Source organism: Parasteatoda tepidariorum, chromosome 3 (genome assembly GCF_043381705.1).
Source record: "Parasteatoda tepidariorum isolate YZ-2023 chromosome 3, CAS_Ptep_4.0, whole genome shotgun sequence".
NCBI lineage: Eukaryota > Metazoa > Arthropoda > Arachnida > Araneae > Theridiidae > Parasteatoda > Parasteatoda tepidariorum.
The window spans coordinates 92,473,608-92,494,475 of NC_092206.1; the positions used below are offsets into that span (position 1 = coordinate 92,473,608).

The 20,868-nt window shown below is 31.0% G+C and overlaps 1 protein-coding gene across 1 annotated transcript in view; it reads left to right on the plus strand.

The window, feature by feature from the left end:
- The window catches only part of LOC122270033 (uncharacterized), a 6,390-nt gene extending 1,477 nt beyond the window's left edge, over positions 1-4,913 (plus strand). The window contains exons 2-6 of the mRNA XM_071179278.1: positions 149-451; positions 1,703-1,954; positions 2,608-2,853; positions 4,401-4,436; positions 4,653-4,913. Coding sequence (XP_071035379.1) covers positions 149-451; positions 1,703-1,954; positions 2,608-2,853; positions 4,401-4,436; positions 4,653-4,753 — 938 coding nt within the window. The 3' untranslated portion in view covers positions 4,754-4,913. The remainder of the gene's footprint in view (positions 1-148; positions 452-1,702; positions 1,955-2,607; positions 2,854-4,400; positions 4,437-4,652) is intronic.
- The last annotated feature ends 15,955 nt before the right edge of the window (positions 4,914-20,868 follow it).

Here is a 20,868-nt window from a genome sequence, read left to right on the forward strand (position 1 = left end):
GGGGAAACAATTGCGCCAAATATTTTTGATGAAAGATAATATTTAAATGCAGGATCATTGCCTTTAAAGAGAGCAACTGATTTCAGGTCATAAGAGTTTTAATTTTCCAGAAATAACTAAATTTATCAGTTTTATATTTTCTGCACAGGAAAATATGCCGATCTGTTCAACCGAAGCCCCGGCAATATTTTAAGTCTCACAGCTCAGGAAGTTTTAAAACTTGATTCAGTAGAGAAATGTGCAAGGGCTTGCCATAAATCCACTAGTTATCAATGCCTGTCTTTTGATTACTGCCCGCAATCGAAGGACGCACCATGCAAGCTGCACACAGTACATTATCCGAATTCTAAGACTAGAGAAAATATCCAAGTNTGTATTGTATCATCTGATTTCGGAGAAGACATCGCCAAAGACAATATGGAAGATAACAATTTATGCATCATTGTGACTCGTGAGTATTTTATCTTTTTTTCGACCAAATAATACTTAAATAGATTGAAAGTTTTTAACTTAAATTATTTTCTAGGAGTACAACCGATTCTTGACAATATTTTGGGGGCTGTTCTTTTTTAAGTGCTTTACACCTGAGGCAAACCTATAATTTTGAACTATACATACCACTTGGACCTTAAAACTGTCATATGACTTCATTAAACTTTCTAAAAAATTGACAATTGGGTATTCGCACTTCAAGAAGAAGAAGATCATAGATACCCACCCACACATGTAACATATGACGACAGGCGCCACTGATCGCTTACAAGCAAGATGGTGTATTAAAGTTAAGTTAGAATGTAAATTAACGCTAAGTGAATTAAATGCAGCGTCGTATCGGGCATAAAATTTGTTGAAATATTATTCTTTCTTGTCTACGTCTTTAACTTAACTGAGATTTATTGTCTGTTTATGTATTTTATTATAACCGTATTATATCGTTTTGCGTACCTGGCAACTTCTACATAGGTTCGTGCCCATCTTTGTGCTAAGTAAGAAATATAAAGTGAAAGAATTGAAATCTTTATGAAAGAATATAGAATGTGCAAATCAAACGAATTGATACTTGGCGGGCTTGGCTTATTCAAATTCGAATGGAAAGAACAATTGCTAACGTAAATAAATGCCGCGTTTCAACAACCAATCAGTATCGAGATACCCACCCTACGTCACTTGCAGGTATCCATTGGCGTGATTTTTTCCATCTAGATAAAACTTATCAAAATCAATGATTAATTCTCAATTTTTTGAAGCCTAGATAGTACAATGTTGGAGTAACTTTTAAAATATTTCGAAATTAGATAGAAAAGGTTTTTTTATTTTCACACAACTGTTGAGTTTCTTTCTGTTGGTGTTTTTGTTATAATTTTAGGACCCCTGTTTAGCAAAACTAAATGTAAATTTTAATTAAGACTAATTTTTAAAAAAGAAGTCTGTCAAACCCAGTCGTATACCTTTAAGTTCATCCAGCTTAAGACGATGAGATATTCAAGTTCTTCGAATATTGTTCAGTCTTTACCCTTTTAGCCCCTTTGCCCACTACGAGACACTGTGGGCATGGGGGAAACAATTGCGCCAAATATTTTTGATGAAAGATAATATTTAAATGCAGGATCATTGCCTTTAAAGAGAGAAACTGATTTCAGGTAATAAGAGGTTTAATTTTCCAGAAATAACTAAATTTATCAGTTTTATATTTTCTCCACAGGAAAATATGCCGATCTGTTCAACCGAAGCCCTGGCAATGTTTTAAGTCTCACAGCTCAGGAAGTTTTAAAACTTGATTCAGTAGAGAAATGCGCAAGGGCTTGCCATAAATCCACAAGTTATCAATGCCTGTCTTTTGATTACTGTCCTCAATCAAAGGACGCCCCATGCAAGCTGCACACAGTACATTACCCGAATTCTAAGACTAGAGAAAATATCCAAGTCAGAGACACCAACTGCGGCCACTACTTCAGTGAGTATAAATTATTCAAGAATTACTTCCAGATATTAGGCTTTCTTCAAGCTTGACTTTATTCTGACGTAAAATGTTATTTTAATTTTGTGAGTGATTGTATTGCTCGTATTAAAATAAGTACCTGAAAATCGGACCAAAGGTTCTGGTTTACTATTCCGATATTGAACTGCAAGAATAAGAGTAAGTGATTGTTTTTTTTTATTATCTCTATATTTTTTTATTTACTTTTAAGTATCTAAAAATCGAGACAAAGTTATTCTGGTTTAAGGTACCGATAATTAATTGCAGGATTTGGTTTGGTCTGTCTGAGAAAATTTTCAAAAAAGTGCCCGATTATTGAGGCAAACTTATACCAGTATAAGATGCAAATATTTAACTTAGAACTTGGGTCTATTCGGTCGAATTGAAAAAAAGGAAAGAAAAAAGCTTTAAAAGCGAGGTTAAATTATCCCATTCAAAATACAGATATTGATCTGTCGAAATTAGTAGATTTGAGAGTAATAAAATAATAATAATATAAATCCTCAACTTGAGTCAAGGAATTTCTAATTACTATACCGATATTTAACTGCAAGATAGTTCCGATTTCACTGACGCTGATATAATACTGGCGTTAATATGTGAATGTTCTTAATTTTTTTTCCCCTCAGGAAAATTCAGCACTGAATTCAGGAAGTACCCGAACAAGCGTTACTTAGGAAGTACCATTCCACCCATAACCAATGCCACTCTCGAAGAATGTTCGAAAGCATGCATGGAATACAAAAAAGGAACATGCTTTGGATACGATTTCTGCCAAGACGTGTCCATGCTGGCCACCAGCTGCCTCCTTTTGGACAGCGATCCAGCTAAGATGAAGGCCAGTTATTCCGAAGTCTGTACAAATTTCTTGAGAAGTAAGTGAGAGTTTTAATGCATTTATTTATCAAGGTGTGCTTCTTGCATGTTAATGAGGAGCTATATCACGGAAGAAACGATTTAGGTTAAATTCTGTTTTACCTACACTATAGTTTAAAATTTAAAGCACAGAGAGAAGTGGCAGAATTAGCAGAAAATTTTACAAGAGAGACCGAAAACTTCTTGTGCGCAGATTCGAATAATTATATTAATAATACAAATCAAAACAAAAAGATATTAAGGAGGTGAGATCATCGGCACTGTACTAAATCTAGATTTTTTCAAAAAACCTGATTTGGAAAAAAACAAACATTGTAATTGTTCTACTTTAGGATTGCCTTTTTCTAACACCTACCTTTTGGTTTTTTTTAAACAGTTTGTTGAGTTATATAGTTAGTGCATTTCAAATAAATAAAAAGAAAACAGCCATATCATTAAGAACTTATACCATTACTCAAAATTTTATCTAATTTATTTTTATTTTATAACCGTCGTTGAACAGTCTTGTAATTTTGAACCCAATCCAGATGGTATGGGAAATCCTGGATCAAGTATTGGGAGAAACTTGCCCTCATGGAGAACATTTTGAGGTAACTAACCCGTTACATGGAGAGGAAAACTCCGAAAACCTCCCAAGGTTATCCTGACGGCAAGGGGTATCTAATCTATATGATCCGTCTACTACTAAGGATATTTTACGTCAGCTCTGTGGTTGGTACGAGCCGAATGCGGAATTCGTATCGACCAACCATCGCTGGGATTCGAAACCGGGTCACCTCATTGGAAGGCTGACGCTCTATCCCCTGAGCCATCACGCCACATTGTATTATTTATTTTTAGTATTACATATATTGCCTGATTTCAAAATGAAAAGTAATCGCGGAAACAGAGGATAATAGAGTAATGAAACAAACGGTATGTTTACTGTGAAAATTATAAGCATTTTATTCAAAAAGTTTGGAAATTAGTTACAAAAGTGACCAACAGATAGCACTGTGCGATACGCTAAATTCTTGAAAAAAATACAAATGTCATGGGACTGTAACTTAATCTGTGACATTCCTGTAACAAAGACACATGGAGTTCAGTAGAACACACGATAAGGTTTAACTCGGTACTCCTCTCACGTTTCAATGCAAAAACTGATCATTTTGGTCATCGATGTCTTGCAGCGCTATCTGTTGGCAACTTTCATATTTTTTTTTTTTTAAATTACATTTTCTCAGTTTTTGCAAATACACGCACTGATTGTTTCCTTTCTTTATCATTTTTTGTTTGAAATCAGTCAATCTAACTGGAACCTGTATGCATAAATTTTGCTTCATAGCGTTATTGAGTTCTTTAAAAAATACTAAGTTTAGTAGAAAAACTACTAAAATGACTAATTATTATTTTTTTTTCCTTTTTCTTATTATTGAAGCACAAACCGTACTTTATACCTTTATTGCTATCTTGTTTGAATGGATTTAAAAAACATAATGCAAAAAATATATGCATCATAAAAATGTTTCTCATAAATGTAAAATTTTTTTTAAATATTTTATAGGTGAAGCTCAGTTCACCCCCAGGCCCTATTCAAATGGTAAATAATTTTTCAACATTTAAAGCATTATTTTTTTACTGATATATTAAATTTAATTACATATTATGTTCAAGAATATGCCATGTTCCGAATATATTATGTTCAGTAATGTTATTGAATTCATGAAGAAGTATAAAAGATGATAAAATATAAGTTTAAAAATAATAATGAGCAGTAATACTTATATACACATATTTATATTTTCTGTTGTTTCAGGTTATGCTGGCGGAATAGGTTTCTTGTGTTTCGTCGTTGGTCTTGTTGCGGGTGCTCTGGTTATATTTGCTATAGCCTATATCAGAGTCAAAAGACACTGAACTGAAACGATTTAAAGAAGAACAAGAGTTGAAATAGTTGGCTATTTCAAGTTTTTCAACCCAAAACTCTTGAACTGTACATAAAATGTTAACTAGTGGTTTATTTTTGCTTCATTGTGCATTTTTTTTATTTTCCCTTTTGATTTGTATAAAATATAAATAATTTCGTATTTTTTTCGATTTCTCTCTACCATTTTCTATGTAAACGGCATTGTAATGTCCATGAATTACGCATGCAAGCTTACTTATTTTACTCCTTGGCATTTCAACTGCTGAAGAATACACATACAAACATTTTTACAGTTTTGTTTAAAAAGTAACTGCAATATTCAAAAAACAATTTTTATTCCTTCCAAATTAAAAACGACCTTTTATCTGCAGAATAGAATATCGCTCAGTGTTCCACATTGAAAGTCTGTTTAGAACCTTGATAGCTTTAGCTGAGAAACGCAAGCTCGAAAGATCAGTAGGTTAGGGATTCTAATCTTGTCTCCGCTTAGGTTCGTTTTAAAAACTACCTAAACAGCACATAGTAAGATATTTTAAGTTCTGCCATTTGTTGAAATTTATTATTAAAATTTTTATTGATTCCATTATTATTTCTCAGAAAAATATTTTCATTTTCGAACTTTTTGTTCTTGAAAAAAAAGTTATTTTAACAGTCTGTCCTTATATTGGATATAGAAGAAGAATAAGCTTACGACTACCGGACAGGAATCAAGTATTGGAACATCTCGCTAGCGCTTTAAATTTCTAAATTCGGTCCTTTTCCGGCTGTGATCTACAGAGCTTTATGCAATGGATGATGTTCAATTAAGGATTGGTTAATCATTGCTTGACAAGAATCAAAAATATTGGAGAAACATCAGAAGAAGGCTTATTGAAGACTCCAACAAGCAGTTCGTCTTTGAATTCTTAATTCTGTTCGGAATACGCTGTTAAAGCTGTTTTTCGAAGTCTCCGTTGTCATATGAAATGATGCTTTTTTGCGAATAATATGCTACTTTTAAAACTGCTGTGAGTTTGCAACTGTTAAATCAAGTTTAGCTTATCTAAAGCCACCGCTCTTTTCGCTTATTTTGAAAATGGCGCAAAACATCAATATGGAGAAAAGCCACAGGCTTTTGAAAATTAAAAACATTTGTGGTTAAATTTTTTAACATTTAAAAACTTACTCCCATTCTGCATCACGTGGGCTCATTGAAAATGTGCAAAAACATAGAAGAAGGCAGCAATTTCGATTATTTTCATCTAGGTGGAAAAATGTCACCAAATTGGCAATTCTTAAAAAAGTTTAATAACTTTTAAAATATTTAAGTTATTTATCTGTATTTTAAGTTGTTTACCAGATAATTCTTCACGGCAATATTGTATATATAGTTTAAAATCATCGTTTTGCTTCAAGTTTAAGGCACTTAAACTATTGCTTTTTTATATTCCTTGGCGACAGAGCTTCGGAAAACAGCGTTAAAAAAATGGACACAACAAAAAATATGCCTTTTCAATGTTCAACCTAACTTTAACAACTTAGCAAAGAATTTTTTTTTACATACTTCTTTAAATGCTATGCATAATCATTATAGAGCAAAGTTCTGGACTTCGGAGTAGGGAAGACTAGGAGTAATACAGATGTAACTTTTTAGTAGTTATCTCTTCGTATTCGGTATACTAAACAATAAAAGTGCTTTTTAAAAAAATTAAATTTATACAACGTACATTATTTAATACCACTTTTATAAATTTATAGGAACCCTGATGACCTTGTAAAAAAACTGTTGACTTTTAATATCTTTTCAAAAAAGACTAATTTTTAAAAAAAATTACTAAGTTATCTAGGTAAATGGAAGATATCAAGCTACGAATTTACTAGTTTATTCTTTAACCTCTTCACTACCTTGGTCCATATACGTGGACCTTCCCTTCTCAGCTTAAGAAAATTTATAGTTTAAAGTTTTGTTATAGTTTTTAGTTAAATGTAGGGGAGAGTGGGGTCAATTGTAACAGGGTACGATTGTAACAGAGCAAAAATTTCGAGTGTCGGGTTCTAGATTTGGTTCCTAGGTGGCGCACAAGGTGTATTTAATAAATCTACATGTACACCCCTGATGGCAACCATTTTTATGTACTTTTGAAAGAGTTACATCACAAAAGATATTTTCAAGCCACGCAAGTACTTTTTTTGGTATTAGAATATTATATTGTAACAAAGTAATTTTGTTTAAACAAATAAAAATTAGTAACCGAATATGTAAGTGGACACCTTAATTAACATTTCAATAAAAAAAAAAATATTAGTTTTGTTAATTAACTAGCATTGTTTTTAACAAATGAAGCTGAAATGGCGTCTTGGGGACAATTGTAACAATAAGTAAAGGGACGATTGTAACAGCTGAAAATAAATAATCTTATGTTTACAAACCATTACTTAACTCTTTAAGAACCACCAATAGTTTCCTATATCATTTATATTATGTTGCATGTGCATTATTTTATTTGTCACCTTTCACAGCATAAATTAAAATTTTTAACCCCTTAAAGTTAAAAGTTTAACCCTTTAGGTCTCTGCTCATTATTATTTTTACTCCTAAAATATCACTACTATTTTGATCAATAAAAAAATATATCACAACTATGATAATATGTATAATTAACTATGTTTTAGTTGAATTTATGAACTGTTACAATTGACCCCGTAAGTGGGGACAATTGTAACAAGTGCACGACTGTCAAAAATTGTTAATAACTAATATAATAACATTTAAAATAAGGTATTTATTTTTTTTCTAGTAGAGGATAGTCTACTTTACTCGTCTGTCAATTAGTACTAATAATATATTGAATTTTTTGTTATTTAAAAATAGTTAAGTAAAAAATGTTACAATTGACCCCACTCTCCCCTATAGTTTAAGCTTTCTGGGGATTCCAAGAGAGGTGGAACATGTAAGTTATTTGGGTGGAATTCCACATAAAAACAGAAGTGATTTTCGAAAAAGGATACTAAACCCATGTGCTCGAAAACGTTAGTAATTTTAAATATTACATAATTTAGTTATTCTGAAAACAATTTTTTTCCTATGACTTAGTTCTATGATTAGTATGAAGCTTTTAAATTTATATTTACTTAATGTTTAAACATAATAGAGTCAAGAACATGTATGTGTGCCTCGGTATCTTATGAAGAAATTTATGGTAGCGTATTAGTCAAGAGATATCTCATAGTTATTACGATATCTATGTAAGATTATTTAGAGAGATTACATAGATTTATTAATATTTCCTTGTGTATTTTAATTAATTGGTTTATGTTAAGATGCATACATTTAATAACTTTAACTTTTTGTATTTTTTTTCTCCATAAAATTGGTTAGATTCTTTTCAATAATGATTTATTTTGCGTGGTTTAAATAATTTAAATAGTTTTGAAACTGAGATTTCATGCAGTAATGCATTGGTATTGCATCTCAGTGCAAAAAAGCTTCGCATTTTTTTTTGTAAAAAATTTCTAAATAATTATTAAATATATTCATCATTGTATTTAAATCGACTATAATTATGCATGTTTGTTCCTACTTTAGGTGCAGTTTAACATTTGAAATATTCATATTCTTTTACTCAGTTAAGATCCGAGGTTCACGCATGTGTATCCAAAATTATTAGTCAGCTATCAGTATAATTCGTAGTTTGTTTAACTTATTATGACTTATGGCAGTAAAATAGAAAGTCGGAACTGTAAAATATATGTATATTTTTTGCTATATTCCTTTATACTTCAGTAGTGAAGAGGTTAAAAAAAAAAGAACAATTTTCATAAGAAGAGTTTGATAAAATGAATCAATTGCGATGTCTACTTTCTTAAATAGTTAAGTCCATTTTCTGAAACATGCAGTTTGAACCAGGTACCGAATAAAAGATTTACGGACGAGTTGAGGATAAAATCCTCCGCTGTTGAAAGAATTGCAGGAAGAATAAATACCTGGTTTAGTTTCACTCAAAAAGTTCTGCACAAAGTTGTGTTTATCCTAATGATGGGTCCTTGAGCTTCCTTATCTTCTGGTTATGAATTCGAAATTAATTAAATATTGCTCATAAAACAACACAATGCCGGTCGTAAAATATAAACCATTAGGGAGAGAAGTTTGAAAAATGAATTTTTCTAATTTGGTTTAGGATGAGCCAATATTATAAATTGAACTAGAGACGATTATTTTTTCAAATATTTAGAAGACAACATCAAATATGTTTGTTGGCTTGCAGCTCTATTTAATTAAAAGTGTTTTTTTTTTATAACACGTTCTTTAATATTTATTTAGTTTGTATTCGCTATGTCTTGTAAGCTCAATGATCAACGTGGATTGCAAAAGAGGACTACGCTACTAAATTAGCATTCCTAATAGTTAAAAGCAGTCTGAAGTTGTAAATTAAAATCTCAGGAAAAAATGTATCGTATTTTATTTATAGTTATGCTTTTAAAGCGTGTTTCTATAAAACCAAATAATTGAAAATCAATTGTTACTTGATATTAAAAAAAAATTATGCTTAAAAAAGTAAAATTTTACTTATTTGTTTAAGGAAACCGTAAAAATTCACCATGCTATTACTGATGTCAATACTTGAAAGTTATAAGCTAATATTAAAATGAAATTAAAAAAAAAAAACATGAATGCATAACGGGACTTTATCAGAGGGCACCTTACGAGTATTTATGCTTGAGCTTCTCCGTGAATTGCTCCTTAAAAAACAGAAGTATAATTCGTGAAAAGCAGTATAATTTGTTTTGATTTACAAGCATTAAATCTGTATTTATATTTACTTTTATGCATTTTCCATCTGAAATTCTGGGTAAAAATTACACTTTTGTTTTGTCAAACAGCAATTAACAGAAAAGCTCCAACGTAAATGAACGGAGGGGACCCTTGATGAAGTCCTGTTATACATTCATGTTTCTTTTCACTTAATTTACTTTTACTTCATTTTCATTTATTTTTAACAACTCTTTTTTATTTCTTATTGGAAGACGCCAATAATGTTCAATCAATTTGGTAATAGATACTGCTGCTATTGTAGCAATTGGTACTATTTTAAATGACGCGAAATCTATTAATATAGTCATCTATTATCGGTAGTGTGGTAATAGGTTTTTAGGGTTAACCGAAAGGTATAAGTACCGAAAAAAAGTGCTTAATTGTGGTAAATTTTGACTTGCCCTCGAGCAATTGTTTATTACCAAATGAAACTGAGTATAATTAATCTTTATTGCGATGGAATGAACTTCTATTACTGTACTTTGTTTAACGTAAATCCACAGCAATAAATAATAATAAATATAAATATATTTTGCAGAAAATTACTTTGTATAGGCACATGTCCTTCAGTCGTTTACATGATTTCGTTACATTGATTTAAACAGACTTATTGATTTTTTTTTTTTTACTCCGTATGAAAAGCGGATATTTAGCTAGTATAATATATGATACTAGGAGGCTTCGCCCCCTGCTCGCTGGCGCTCGCCAATCCCCGGAACGGCGAAAGCAGTTTGCTCACTCATTGGATACGTTCTTAACGTCTAGCTTTTGTATACTTTTTTGAACACTGAAGTTCCGAAAACTTTTCACTGTAGAAAATTCTAAACCTGCGCATTTCAATATTAATTTGAAATTGAAAACAGTTCGCATATTCTTCTTAATCACACTATTCTAAATTTCAGTTGTTGAGAAAAGTAACTGTTGTAAGTTTTGTTTTAAAGTCTTTNAAGATTTACGGACGAGTTGAGTCAGAGGAAGAATAAAATCTTCCGCTGTTGAAAGAATTGAGGGAAGAATAAATACCTGGCTTAGTTTTACTCAGAGAGCTCAGCACAAGGATGAGTTTATCCTAATAATTGGTCCTTGAGTTTCCTTATCTTCTGGTTATGAATTCGAAATTAATTGGATATTGCTCATACAACAACACAATGCCGGTCATAAAATATAAACCATTAGGGAGAGAAGTTTGAAAAATGGATTTTTCTCATTGGTTTAGAACAGTGTTTCCCAAACTTATAACTTTTGTGCACCCTTTCAAAAATATTCGTAACGCTGAGTACCACTAACAAAAAAAAAAAAATGAATGTATTTTTTAAAATATATGTTTTTCTTTTTTTGGTACATGTTTTGTTAATAAGTTTATTTCCATCAGCGAGAAGGATGATATTGTTTTTGCTGTGATTACACAAAAGTTAAAAATCACAACTGGCTGTTGACACCACTAATTATTAACTGTTAACTCTGCAAAAAATAGTCAGTAGAAAAATAAGTAATCGTAAATTTCCATGACTAGCTTTGTTTTTAAATAAAAATTTTCGTTTGTTGCAAGATATTTTGCATAAGATCGCGTACCCTTGCTAAACTGTTCCCGTACCCCTGGGGGTATGCGCAGGTAATATATTTTTGCAGCAGATACGCGAAGGTACCCTGAGGGTACGATATCTTTTGCAGAGTTAACAGTTAATAATTAGTGGTGTCAGCAGTCAGTTGTGATTTTTAACTTAAGTGCAATTTTTTTATCACAGCAAAAACAATATCATCCTTCTCACTGATGCAAATAAACTTATTAACAAGGGTACAAATTACACTTTTGTTTTGTTAAACAGCAATTAACAGAAAAGCTCCACCATAAATGAACGGAGGGGCAACTTGCTGAAGTCTTGGTATACATTCATGTTTCTTTTAATTTAATTTACTGTTCAGTTCTTTTACTTTATTTTCATCTGCTTTTAACAACTTCTTTTAGTTTCTTATTAGAAGATGCCAGTAATGTTCAATCAATTTTGGTAATAGATACTGCTGGTATTGTAGCAATTGGCACTATTTTAATAGACACGAAATCTATTAATATATTCACCTACTATCGGTAGTGTGGTAATAGGTTTTTACGGTTAACCGAAAGGTAACCGAAGAAAAGGTAATTGTGGTAAATTTTGACTTGCCATCGAGCAATTGTTTATTACCAAATGAAACTGAGTATAATTAATCCTTATTGCAATTGAATGAACTTCTATTACCGTACTTTGTTTCACCTAATAACGTAATTCCACCGCAATAAATAATAATAAACATAAATAAAAATATATTTTGTAGAAAATTATTTTGTATAGGCAATATGTCTTTCAGTTTTTTACATGATTTCGTTTCGTTAATTTATACAGACTTATTGATTATTTACTTTTTTTTAACTCCGTATGAAAAGCGGATATTTAGCTAGCATAATATATGATAACATTATAAGCTGCAGAGCTTAATGAAACAAGAATAGTTCACTTAAATTATTTTTGAAAGTTGAATTATTTTTGTTTATTATTTGTGTCGGCATGAGTCTTTCAGTTTTTTTATATGATTTCGTTATGTTGATTTATACAGACTTATTGATTATTTACTTTTATTTTACTCCGTATGAAAAGCGGAAAGCTAGTATAATATATAATAACATTATAAGCTTATGAGATTAATAAAACCAGAATAGTAGCACTTAAGTTATTGAATTATTTTTGTTTATTATTTGTGTCGGCATGAGTCTTTCAGTTTTTTATATGATTTCGTTATGCTGATTAAACAGACTTATTGACTATTTACATTTTTTTTTACTCCGTATGAAAAGCGGATATTTAGCTAGTATAATATATAATAACATTATAAGCTGCAGAGATTAATAAAACAAGAATAGTAGCACTTAAGTAGCTTATGGAAAGTTTTTTTCTTCTTTGTAAACATTTATTTCAATCAATAAAGAGCATCGTGGACTTTTCCTTAATACGTAGTTTTTCTAACTTTTATTTTAAACCTTAATAAAAATGGGGGCAATATTTAAAAAGAAGAATACTAAAAAAAACTTTTAATCTCTTTACTTTTTCTATTTAAAGTTTCTTTTACTTATAATTGACACTTAACTTTTAAGAACTTTGTTATTTTTAGTTTACTTTCAGTAGATAAAACTAAGTTGCGTCTAAAAAGTTTTTAATCTATCCTTGCCTCTCCACTGTTTCTGGACCGCATGTTCTCGACAAAAGTAAATCAGAACTGAAAAACCTAATCGTAAGGAGGGATTTTACGAACCACTCCAAACGTACGAAACGGTAGAAAACTTCATTGAAAAGTTCAATTGGATTAACGATTTGTTTGAAGAAAGCGGTGGACCGTATTTGGGATTATATTGGCTTCTTAATAGCGTCTTTTTTCAATGATTGATTTTATTTAATTTTTATAAGATTTCTTTTAGGTAAAGAACTCAAAAGCTAGTGAGTTTAAGAATGGAGGAATTGAAAAAGTTTTATCTGTTTAAAAAGTTTTGTTTTTTATTGTAACAAGTTAATCTATACAAAAAAACGTTAATTTATAAATTAATAAAACTAATAAAAATGTAATTATCATTAATATAATTCTTGAACAGTATAATGCTATTCTTACCTTACAAATAGGTAAAGGATTAGACCTGTCTGAAAAATAAGAAAGGATTTTTTTTCCAGGGATATTTTCTTGTCCATATTTTTAACTAATAATTTGTCTCAAAGTAAAAGATTTAATCGGATAAGTTTTCCAATTTCTTTTCTAGAAGTTTACTCCAAACAATTTTTAATAATTTTGCAGGTATCCTTGTATGATGTCCTATATTGTTTTGAGTTGATTGTAGTTGTGGTAGATATCCCTTAGCTCAAATTTTACGTTTAGTTTAAGTCTGCAAAATATTTGATTATATAGGTATCTTAATTATTAATTTTGTGAAAATAATTGAGCCCAGCTGCAAATAAGTATATTATAATAGTTGGTGAAATATTATCGAATACTATTATAGATTTCGTTGAGCACAACCTCTATCGCAGATAACCTGATCATGATCTTACATATTCATAACCTTGATTGCAGATATCCCACTATAAGAAGGAGGAATGCATCCTGATTTTAGATTGTTAGATATCCTACTATAAGAAAGGATACATCCCGATCTTAGAATGTCAGATATTTATAACCCTTATTGCAGATATCCTACTATAAGAAAGGATACATCCCGATCTTAGAATGTCAGATATTCATAACCTTGATAGCACATATCCTATTATAAGAAAGGATGCATCCTGATCTTAGAATGCCATATATTCATAACCTTGATGGCATATATCCTACTATAAGAAAGGATACAACCTGATCTTAGATTGTCAGATATCCTTGCTGATCAACTCATTGGTTTTGATTGCAGATATACTGAACCTAAAGACATCCAAACATACGTAAACAAAATTGAGTATTTTTGAAGATATCTGGTATGGTGGTATAAATATCTTCTAAGGTGACTCAATGCTATCTTCTTTTTCAAAGATCCAGTATATCTTAGTATTGAGAACTAATCAATATAAAAAAAAATTTTAAGCAGTGGAAAATGCAAGAAAGACATTAAAATCGTTTTTAATTCAAAATATTACCTCATTACTATCTGTTTCAATACTTTGAAAAAATATCGTTTGAAAATCATGTCGAGCAGTTTTTTTTCTTCCTTATTATCTAAAATTCATCTTTAATCCGCTTGGCAAAAAATTATGGCTCAAAAGGACTCTTATTTCAATCAGCAAAAGATTTTGTCGAATTGGCATCCACTCCTGCTGTGAATACTAAAGTATTCTTTTTAGATGAAGAACAAATAAAAAATGAAATATAAACATGCAAACCTTGGGAGACCGTATTAAATGCACCAGGTATAAGAATATCATATGATAGGGTAGAAAAAAAAGTACTATAAATTCAATGCCAGTGTTGCCAGGTTTGACTCATCGGCAAGGGGACTAGGTGATTGCTTGGCTGTAAATTCAATCCTGGAAAAAAAAATGGACATAGATTTCATATATCATTCATTCATTCATGAAGAACGGTGCTTATCTGGAATATACAAATAGTAACTCTGACCTTACCTCATATTTAGACAACAGATTTTGAAAAAAAAATTATAATATTCTGTGCCCATAATTGTCAAAAAAACATAGTAAATTCACGTTTAATAAAAAAATAATTTAATTAGTAATTCTTGAAGAAAAAAAAGAAATTGATTTACTTAATTGTCATCATTAAAAACAAAGCGTATAAATTCCCTTTTTCATTCTGCATTTAATAAAGTTAAGTAAAAAAAAATTCATTAGTTGTTAAAATTGTTTTAATGCTTCGTACTTAATGCTTAACGAAAATCCACAATGGAATAAAAGTAAGTTTAAAGTTGTTTTGCTGCTTACTGTCACGCTTGGGACATAGTGCAATCTTACTGGATGTCCCACACCTGGCAAGCTACTGCCACACTTAATTAATTGCAATGGAGATATAAATTCGAACATATTTACAATCATTGCGACTCATTTACAGATGTATACTTTCGACGAAGAAAAATATATATTTCAAATAATGTCTTTGAATTGGCTGAATTCGTAGATTTATTTCAAAAATTATATTTACGCGATTTCAGCTCTGTCCTTTTACTTCTGAAATGTCTAGCAATCAAAAACGTTTACGGAATTAAGGAATTTGAAAATGCCTTAAAATGGAATGCTAAATTTGCCAATTTATTAAAAGTAGGGCATCAGGTTCAGACCCATAAAAATAAGGTTCAAACTTTTATATTTTCTTCTTTTTTTTATTTATGTACTCACCATATATTTTTTTTATTCGAACAATTTCGTATTTAGATTTCTATGTCAGTATAGAATAATAGTCATGTCAACGTTTTCTCTCAATTTTATTTTTAAAAAAAAGTAAATGCTAATAAAGGAACATTTAACAGAATATGTACACGGAAATTTCGACTTGAGACATGCTTGAATTCCAATTGAATGACTTTAAAAAAAACTGAGACTTTACGAACGAACAAAAATTGAAAACTGAGTAGCCTAATGCGTTCGCAATAAAACTGCCATTTCTGTGATGTATTGCTTCAACAAAAGTTACTGAGAGAAGTCGAATTATGATTTTATTCTTTTGCAATTCCATTCCTCCCCCCCCCCTCTTTCGACGAAACATTACCGTGCTTCTTTCTTTTAAATATATTCCTCTGCGTTCGTCCAGTACTTAATATATGCCCTCAAAATCCATTGGAGCATTACTTTGAAATAGCATATGCGAAAACTGCCCCTCTTTTAAAATGGAAAACTGCTCATACTACTGACCGTTACGCAGACGATTTATATCCTGATAGAGAGAAAGAAATATTCTATGAATTCTTTAAAATATTCCGATTTTCATAGCGCAGTTTTTCTTCCTTTCCTATCTTTGTTTTTATTTTTATGACCGAATCTAAGTCAACTTCGCGATTTTTAAACGATAAAAAAAGAAATAGTTTCAGTATCATTTAATTTATGACAAATGGCTCTTCTGTATTTTGTTTTTAGAAGACAAAAAAAATGTAAACCGAAAGCGATGTATTATTTTGCAATTTAGAATGTTTTTTTGGGTTATGAAATGTTTCCTCTTCGCGGCAATAGAGGGCAGCAACATACTGCAAAATAGTTATTACGTGAGAGAATCACTGATCCGAATTTCGTGCGCACTTTCCCGAATATCCGAAATGTTAATGTTTCTATTTTCCAAATAAGAAAATATTTTTATGAAATAATAATCCATCGATCTTCCATTTTTTATTTAATATTTGCATGCAAGGCAACAACATCCGCAGAGGAAAGCAACAACAATATACGAAATAAATTCAAAGATATTGCAATTGACGAAACAAATTAGAAATAAAGTTATTAAAAAAATTATGTGATTAAAATTTATATTCAAATATACATTAAGTAATTAAAGATACAGTGAAGACATCAGTGGAAAATTCTAAACAGGTTTTTAAACATTTTTATTTAATTTTAATGAATGAACTGATGGTAAATATTTACTGTAGTCGGCAGTATCTATCGAAACAACGAAAATAAAATATAGCAACCCAATAAAAATTTCTAAAATATATTTCGTGGTATTTTCGATTCTACACAGATTTCATGTGACAAAATTGTACCAGTTCAATTAGCTGTCACGCCAATCCGCCAAATGCGATATTTTTTATTTAATTTCCAGAAAGGGGAAAAAATAGAAACCTTAGTTTTGTCATCGATAAGTTTATACTATCACAGACTGTTTTAATTGAATTGTTTTAAATAGAAACTATCAGATAATATTCTATTGTTTTTCAACAAAAAAAAATGGCTCTACCAGTTTGTTTACTGATGTCTTCTTATCCCAGTCCTATATAGAAACCGTACACAAGAAGATAAATAACCCTAGACTAAATAAAATTTTTTGTTAACAAACTATGAAATAAAACAAAATATCTTAATGTATTTTCTACTCTGTTAATTTCATTACTTGCACACGTTTTTAATTATTTGTGTTTCAGACAATTTATTTTTTTGCGTAAAGACAGTTTCATTGCGTTGTAAATTTGTGTTTGTCTGGAGACAATTGAATTTTGTCTAGTGATATAGAATTTAGCTCATTTTTTTTTAAATCAATAAAAGCAAAAATATAATAGTATGCATTAGTTTTGTATAGTTTTCATTGCACTCAGGATTTCTTTTAAAACAAAAATATATTTTATGGATAAGCTACGACTTAAACAATAAATAACGTTAATGACAAGATTTAAAGCTAACATCAAAATTATCAATTAAAAATTTTAATTACAAATATTAATTAGAAAATGGCGATTACTTAAAGCATGAATTATTGTTGTAGTTTCTATTACGTAAGTAGGTATTTTTTCAACAATATATTTCTGAAATGGTTTTAAATAAATAAAAAAAATTAAAATATAAGATTAAGCAATTAATTTTAAAAAAATTACTACCGATTAGAGGGCAAAACTATAATTTTAAGCTATGTACACCATTTTGCCGTAAAGAATCACCTGAGCTTGAGGACACGTAAATAACTTAAATCTTTCGAAAATTTAGCATGATTTTTTTTCACTGGGGTGGGGGGGGAGTGGATTAGATCATCTAATATCAATAATAATTTTCAGTTGTTGAATGATTTATACGAGCTCAGATATTGTAGCATTGGAGTAACTTTTTAAATATTAAAAAATTTGATAACAAACGTTTTACCTTTTTAAAAAACTATGGCATTTCTTCATATTGCGCCATTTTTTTGAATTAGCATAGAGGGCGCTTGCAAAAGATGGGCGGAACTTGACCTAACAGTCATGAATAAGAGTTGCAAATTCACAGCAAGTTGGGAATGAAATAGTTAAAAAAAGTACCAAAGTTATGCACTCAATTTTTGAAAATATCAAGTCGTTGCATCAGGGCCGGCTTATGCATGTCGCGGCCCTTAGGCAATGCTCGTCTCGGGCCCCCTCCCCTACCGTCTTCTAACTTCCTAATTATTANTACGCTGTTTTTTACTACATAGGTATATTATCACATTATTCAATAAAAATATTGAATCAAACGAAAAGAATATAAGTAATTAATATATGCATTTAAAAAAAATCATACAATAAGCTTAAATATTAACTCTTCTAACTTTTTTTGTTACAAAATCGTTCAAGACATCTTGAAAGTTAACCTTTTCCAATACATCATTTTCAATTGCCATTAAGGCCAATGAATTTAAACGGTTTCGAGACATAGTTGAACGAAGAAAGTTTTTAATTAATTTCAATTCTCGGTGGCTGGTTCTGTATGAGAAGAAATTTAAGGAAACGTTCAGCCGAAGTGAAAATTCAACGATTACATTAAAAATGTTGTCTATGACACAATACAACGCATGTATGTAGCGGATCGGGGAATTCCCCAGTCATGCGACGAACGAACCAGTACTGCCAACCTTATTTTTAGCTTGGCCATAGAATATACATACCTATGGTAGGTACCAGAACAGTAAGTGTGCATTCACTACGTAGAATTTTGCGCGTTTTTCAAGCGTGTTGTGCTAAAAAAGCTACTCTTGCTGTATAGTCATCTGATGAGTCGGCGTTAAAATTACCGCGATTATATTAATAAAATTGCTTGCGATTATATTACAGCGTTATATATGAACTAACTACTATAATATTAATATCTAATTTGGAATGCGTTCAGAAATGTACTAAAATAGCGTCGATGTAATGTACAGAGCAAGACAATCGTCATTGAAATTTCGAATTAAATTTTTACTGTTTAAGAAACATTGTCAATTTTTTTCTCTGTAACACAGGGCCCCTGAACGTGGCGGGGCCCCTAGGAAGTTGCCTACAGTGCCTAGTGGATAAAACGGCCCTGCGTTGCATTCAATCTAGTACGCATCTGTATTTTTTTCCCCTTCCTTTTCTCTTTATCCTCTTTTTCTAGATTAAAACAGAAATTTGTGCAGCCATAAGTTGTGCAATTCAAATATTATGTAATCAGGTTTTTCGCACTTTTGGACCTCCCATGCTTACGTGAGAAAACTACGTTAACTACTGTAAGATTTCAATTCCGTAAGACTATTAACTCTTCATTTTAATAAACAGAGACAGAAATAATTTATAACACTTATGGAATTAAGCGCGCCTATCTTGGCGAGTGGGGGCCATTTTTGGGAGAGGAGATGTGGAGTTGGGTCGAAGAAGTTGAAATGAGAACACGGACTTTTGAACGTTCTCTCGCTCGAGATTTTTATATATTATTTCATGTGTTGAATATGTGTGTGTGTGTATTTGTTTGTGTTGTGGAAACGAAGAGTTTGAATAAATAATAGTTTCCAACCTGGACTATTTATTTGTGCCACACATTACACTACAAACTGAAAAACCTCTTTTGCTTTAACTTTTACTACAATTATCTAATTTTAAGAATCAATTCCATTAAAAAAATTTATTTCCGCAAAAAACTAAGTTCACAGAGATATTTTTTTTTATAAAATTCTGAAAATCCCCTCATTTTTTCCTTCAAATTTAACTTTTATTTCAAATTTGAAAATTTTCCGAGTGTAGTATTTTTCCATATTTTACGCAAACGCTTATTTTTTTGAGTTAAAAAAAATTAAAATAGAAGATTTTAGTGCCTTACGTAAACGTTATTCGGATCCCTCTCTCTTTAGTTAGAAAAAAAAATAATAAATAAAAAAGCCTTTAGTTATTTTCGGCGCTAAACCTCAGGAACATCCTTATCGTGAAGGGGATCGTCAATAGTGGTTAATGCCATGTAGTGGTTATTTGTTAAATATATTATCTCCAGGAAACTATTTGAAAAGGGCTCGTTTTTAGTAGCGGTAGTTCATTTACGTCACACTAGAGCTGCACAATGGGCTATTGGCGACTGTCTGGGAAACATCCCTGAGGATGATCCGAAGACATGCCATCACAATTTTAATCCTCTGCGGAGGGGATGGCACCCCCGCTTCGGTAGCCCGACGACCTGCACGCGAAGTTGAGCAGTTTACGGTAGAACAGTTTAACGAGGACCAATACCGCACACCCTCGATCCCTACGCAGGCTGATCCAAGTGGTCATCCACCAGCACACTGACCGTAGCCAGTGATGCTTGACTTCGGTGATCTGCTGGGAACCGTGTCTTAACGATCAGTCCACTGCGGGACACCTACTTGGTATATTACAACATATATTTCTAGTTTTTACACTCATACGTTTTATATGACTTTTTCATGCATTTGAAGTCAGTGTTTTCCAAAATAATTTTTCAGCCACTATTAAAACTCCAAAATTTTGTATCGATGCCTATGGAACTCACATTGAAAGTTAAAAATAATTACAGTGGAGCATCGTTTATACGACGATCACTTATACGACGTTTACATACGACGTTTTAGTGTGGTCCCAAATCATTCCTATTCATTTTAATGTTAAAATATATCGTTTATACGACGCACAGAATCGGTTATACGTCGGATTTTAGATTTTGTTCACGTTTATTTAAATTTTTATTTTTTCTTGTGTATTTTTTCTTGTGTGTTCGCAATTTGCCAACATGAATGATACAGAAAAGGGTGCCAACAAGAATGCTTGGATGACGACCGTAATTTTTACTAGATGACTGAAAAAACTAGACAATGTTATGAAGAGGCAAAAACGAAAAATTTTGCTATTCATCGACCAATGTCCAGCGCACCCATCGATACTAATTATTTTGGAAAATGTAA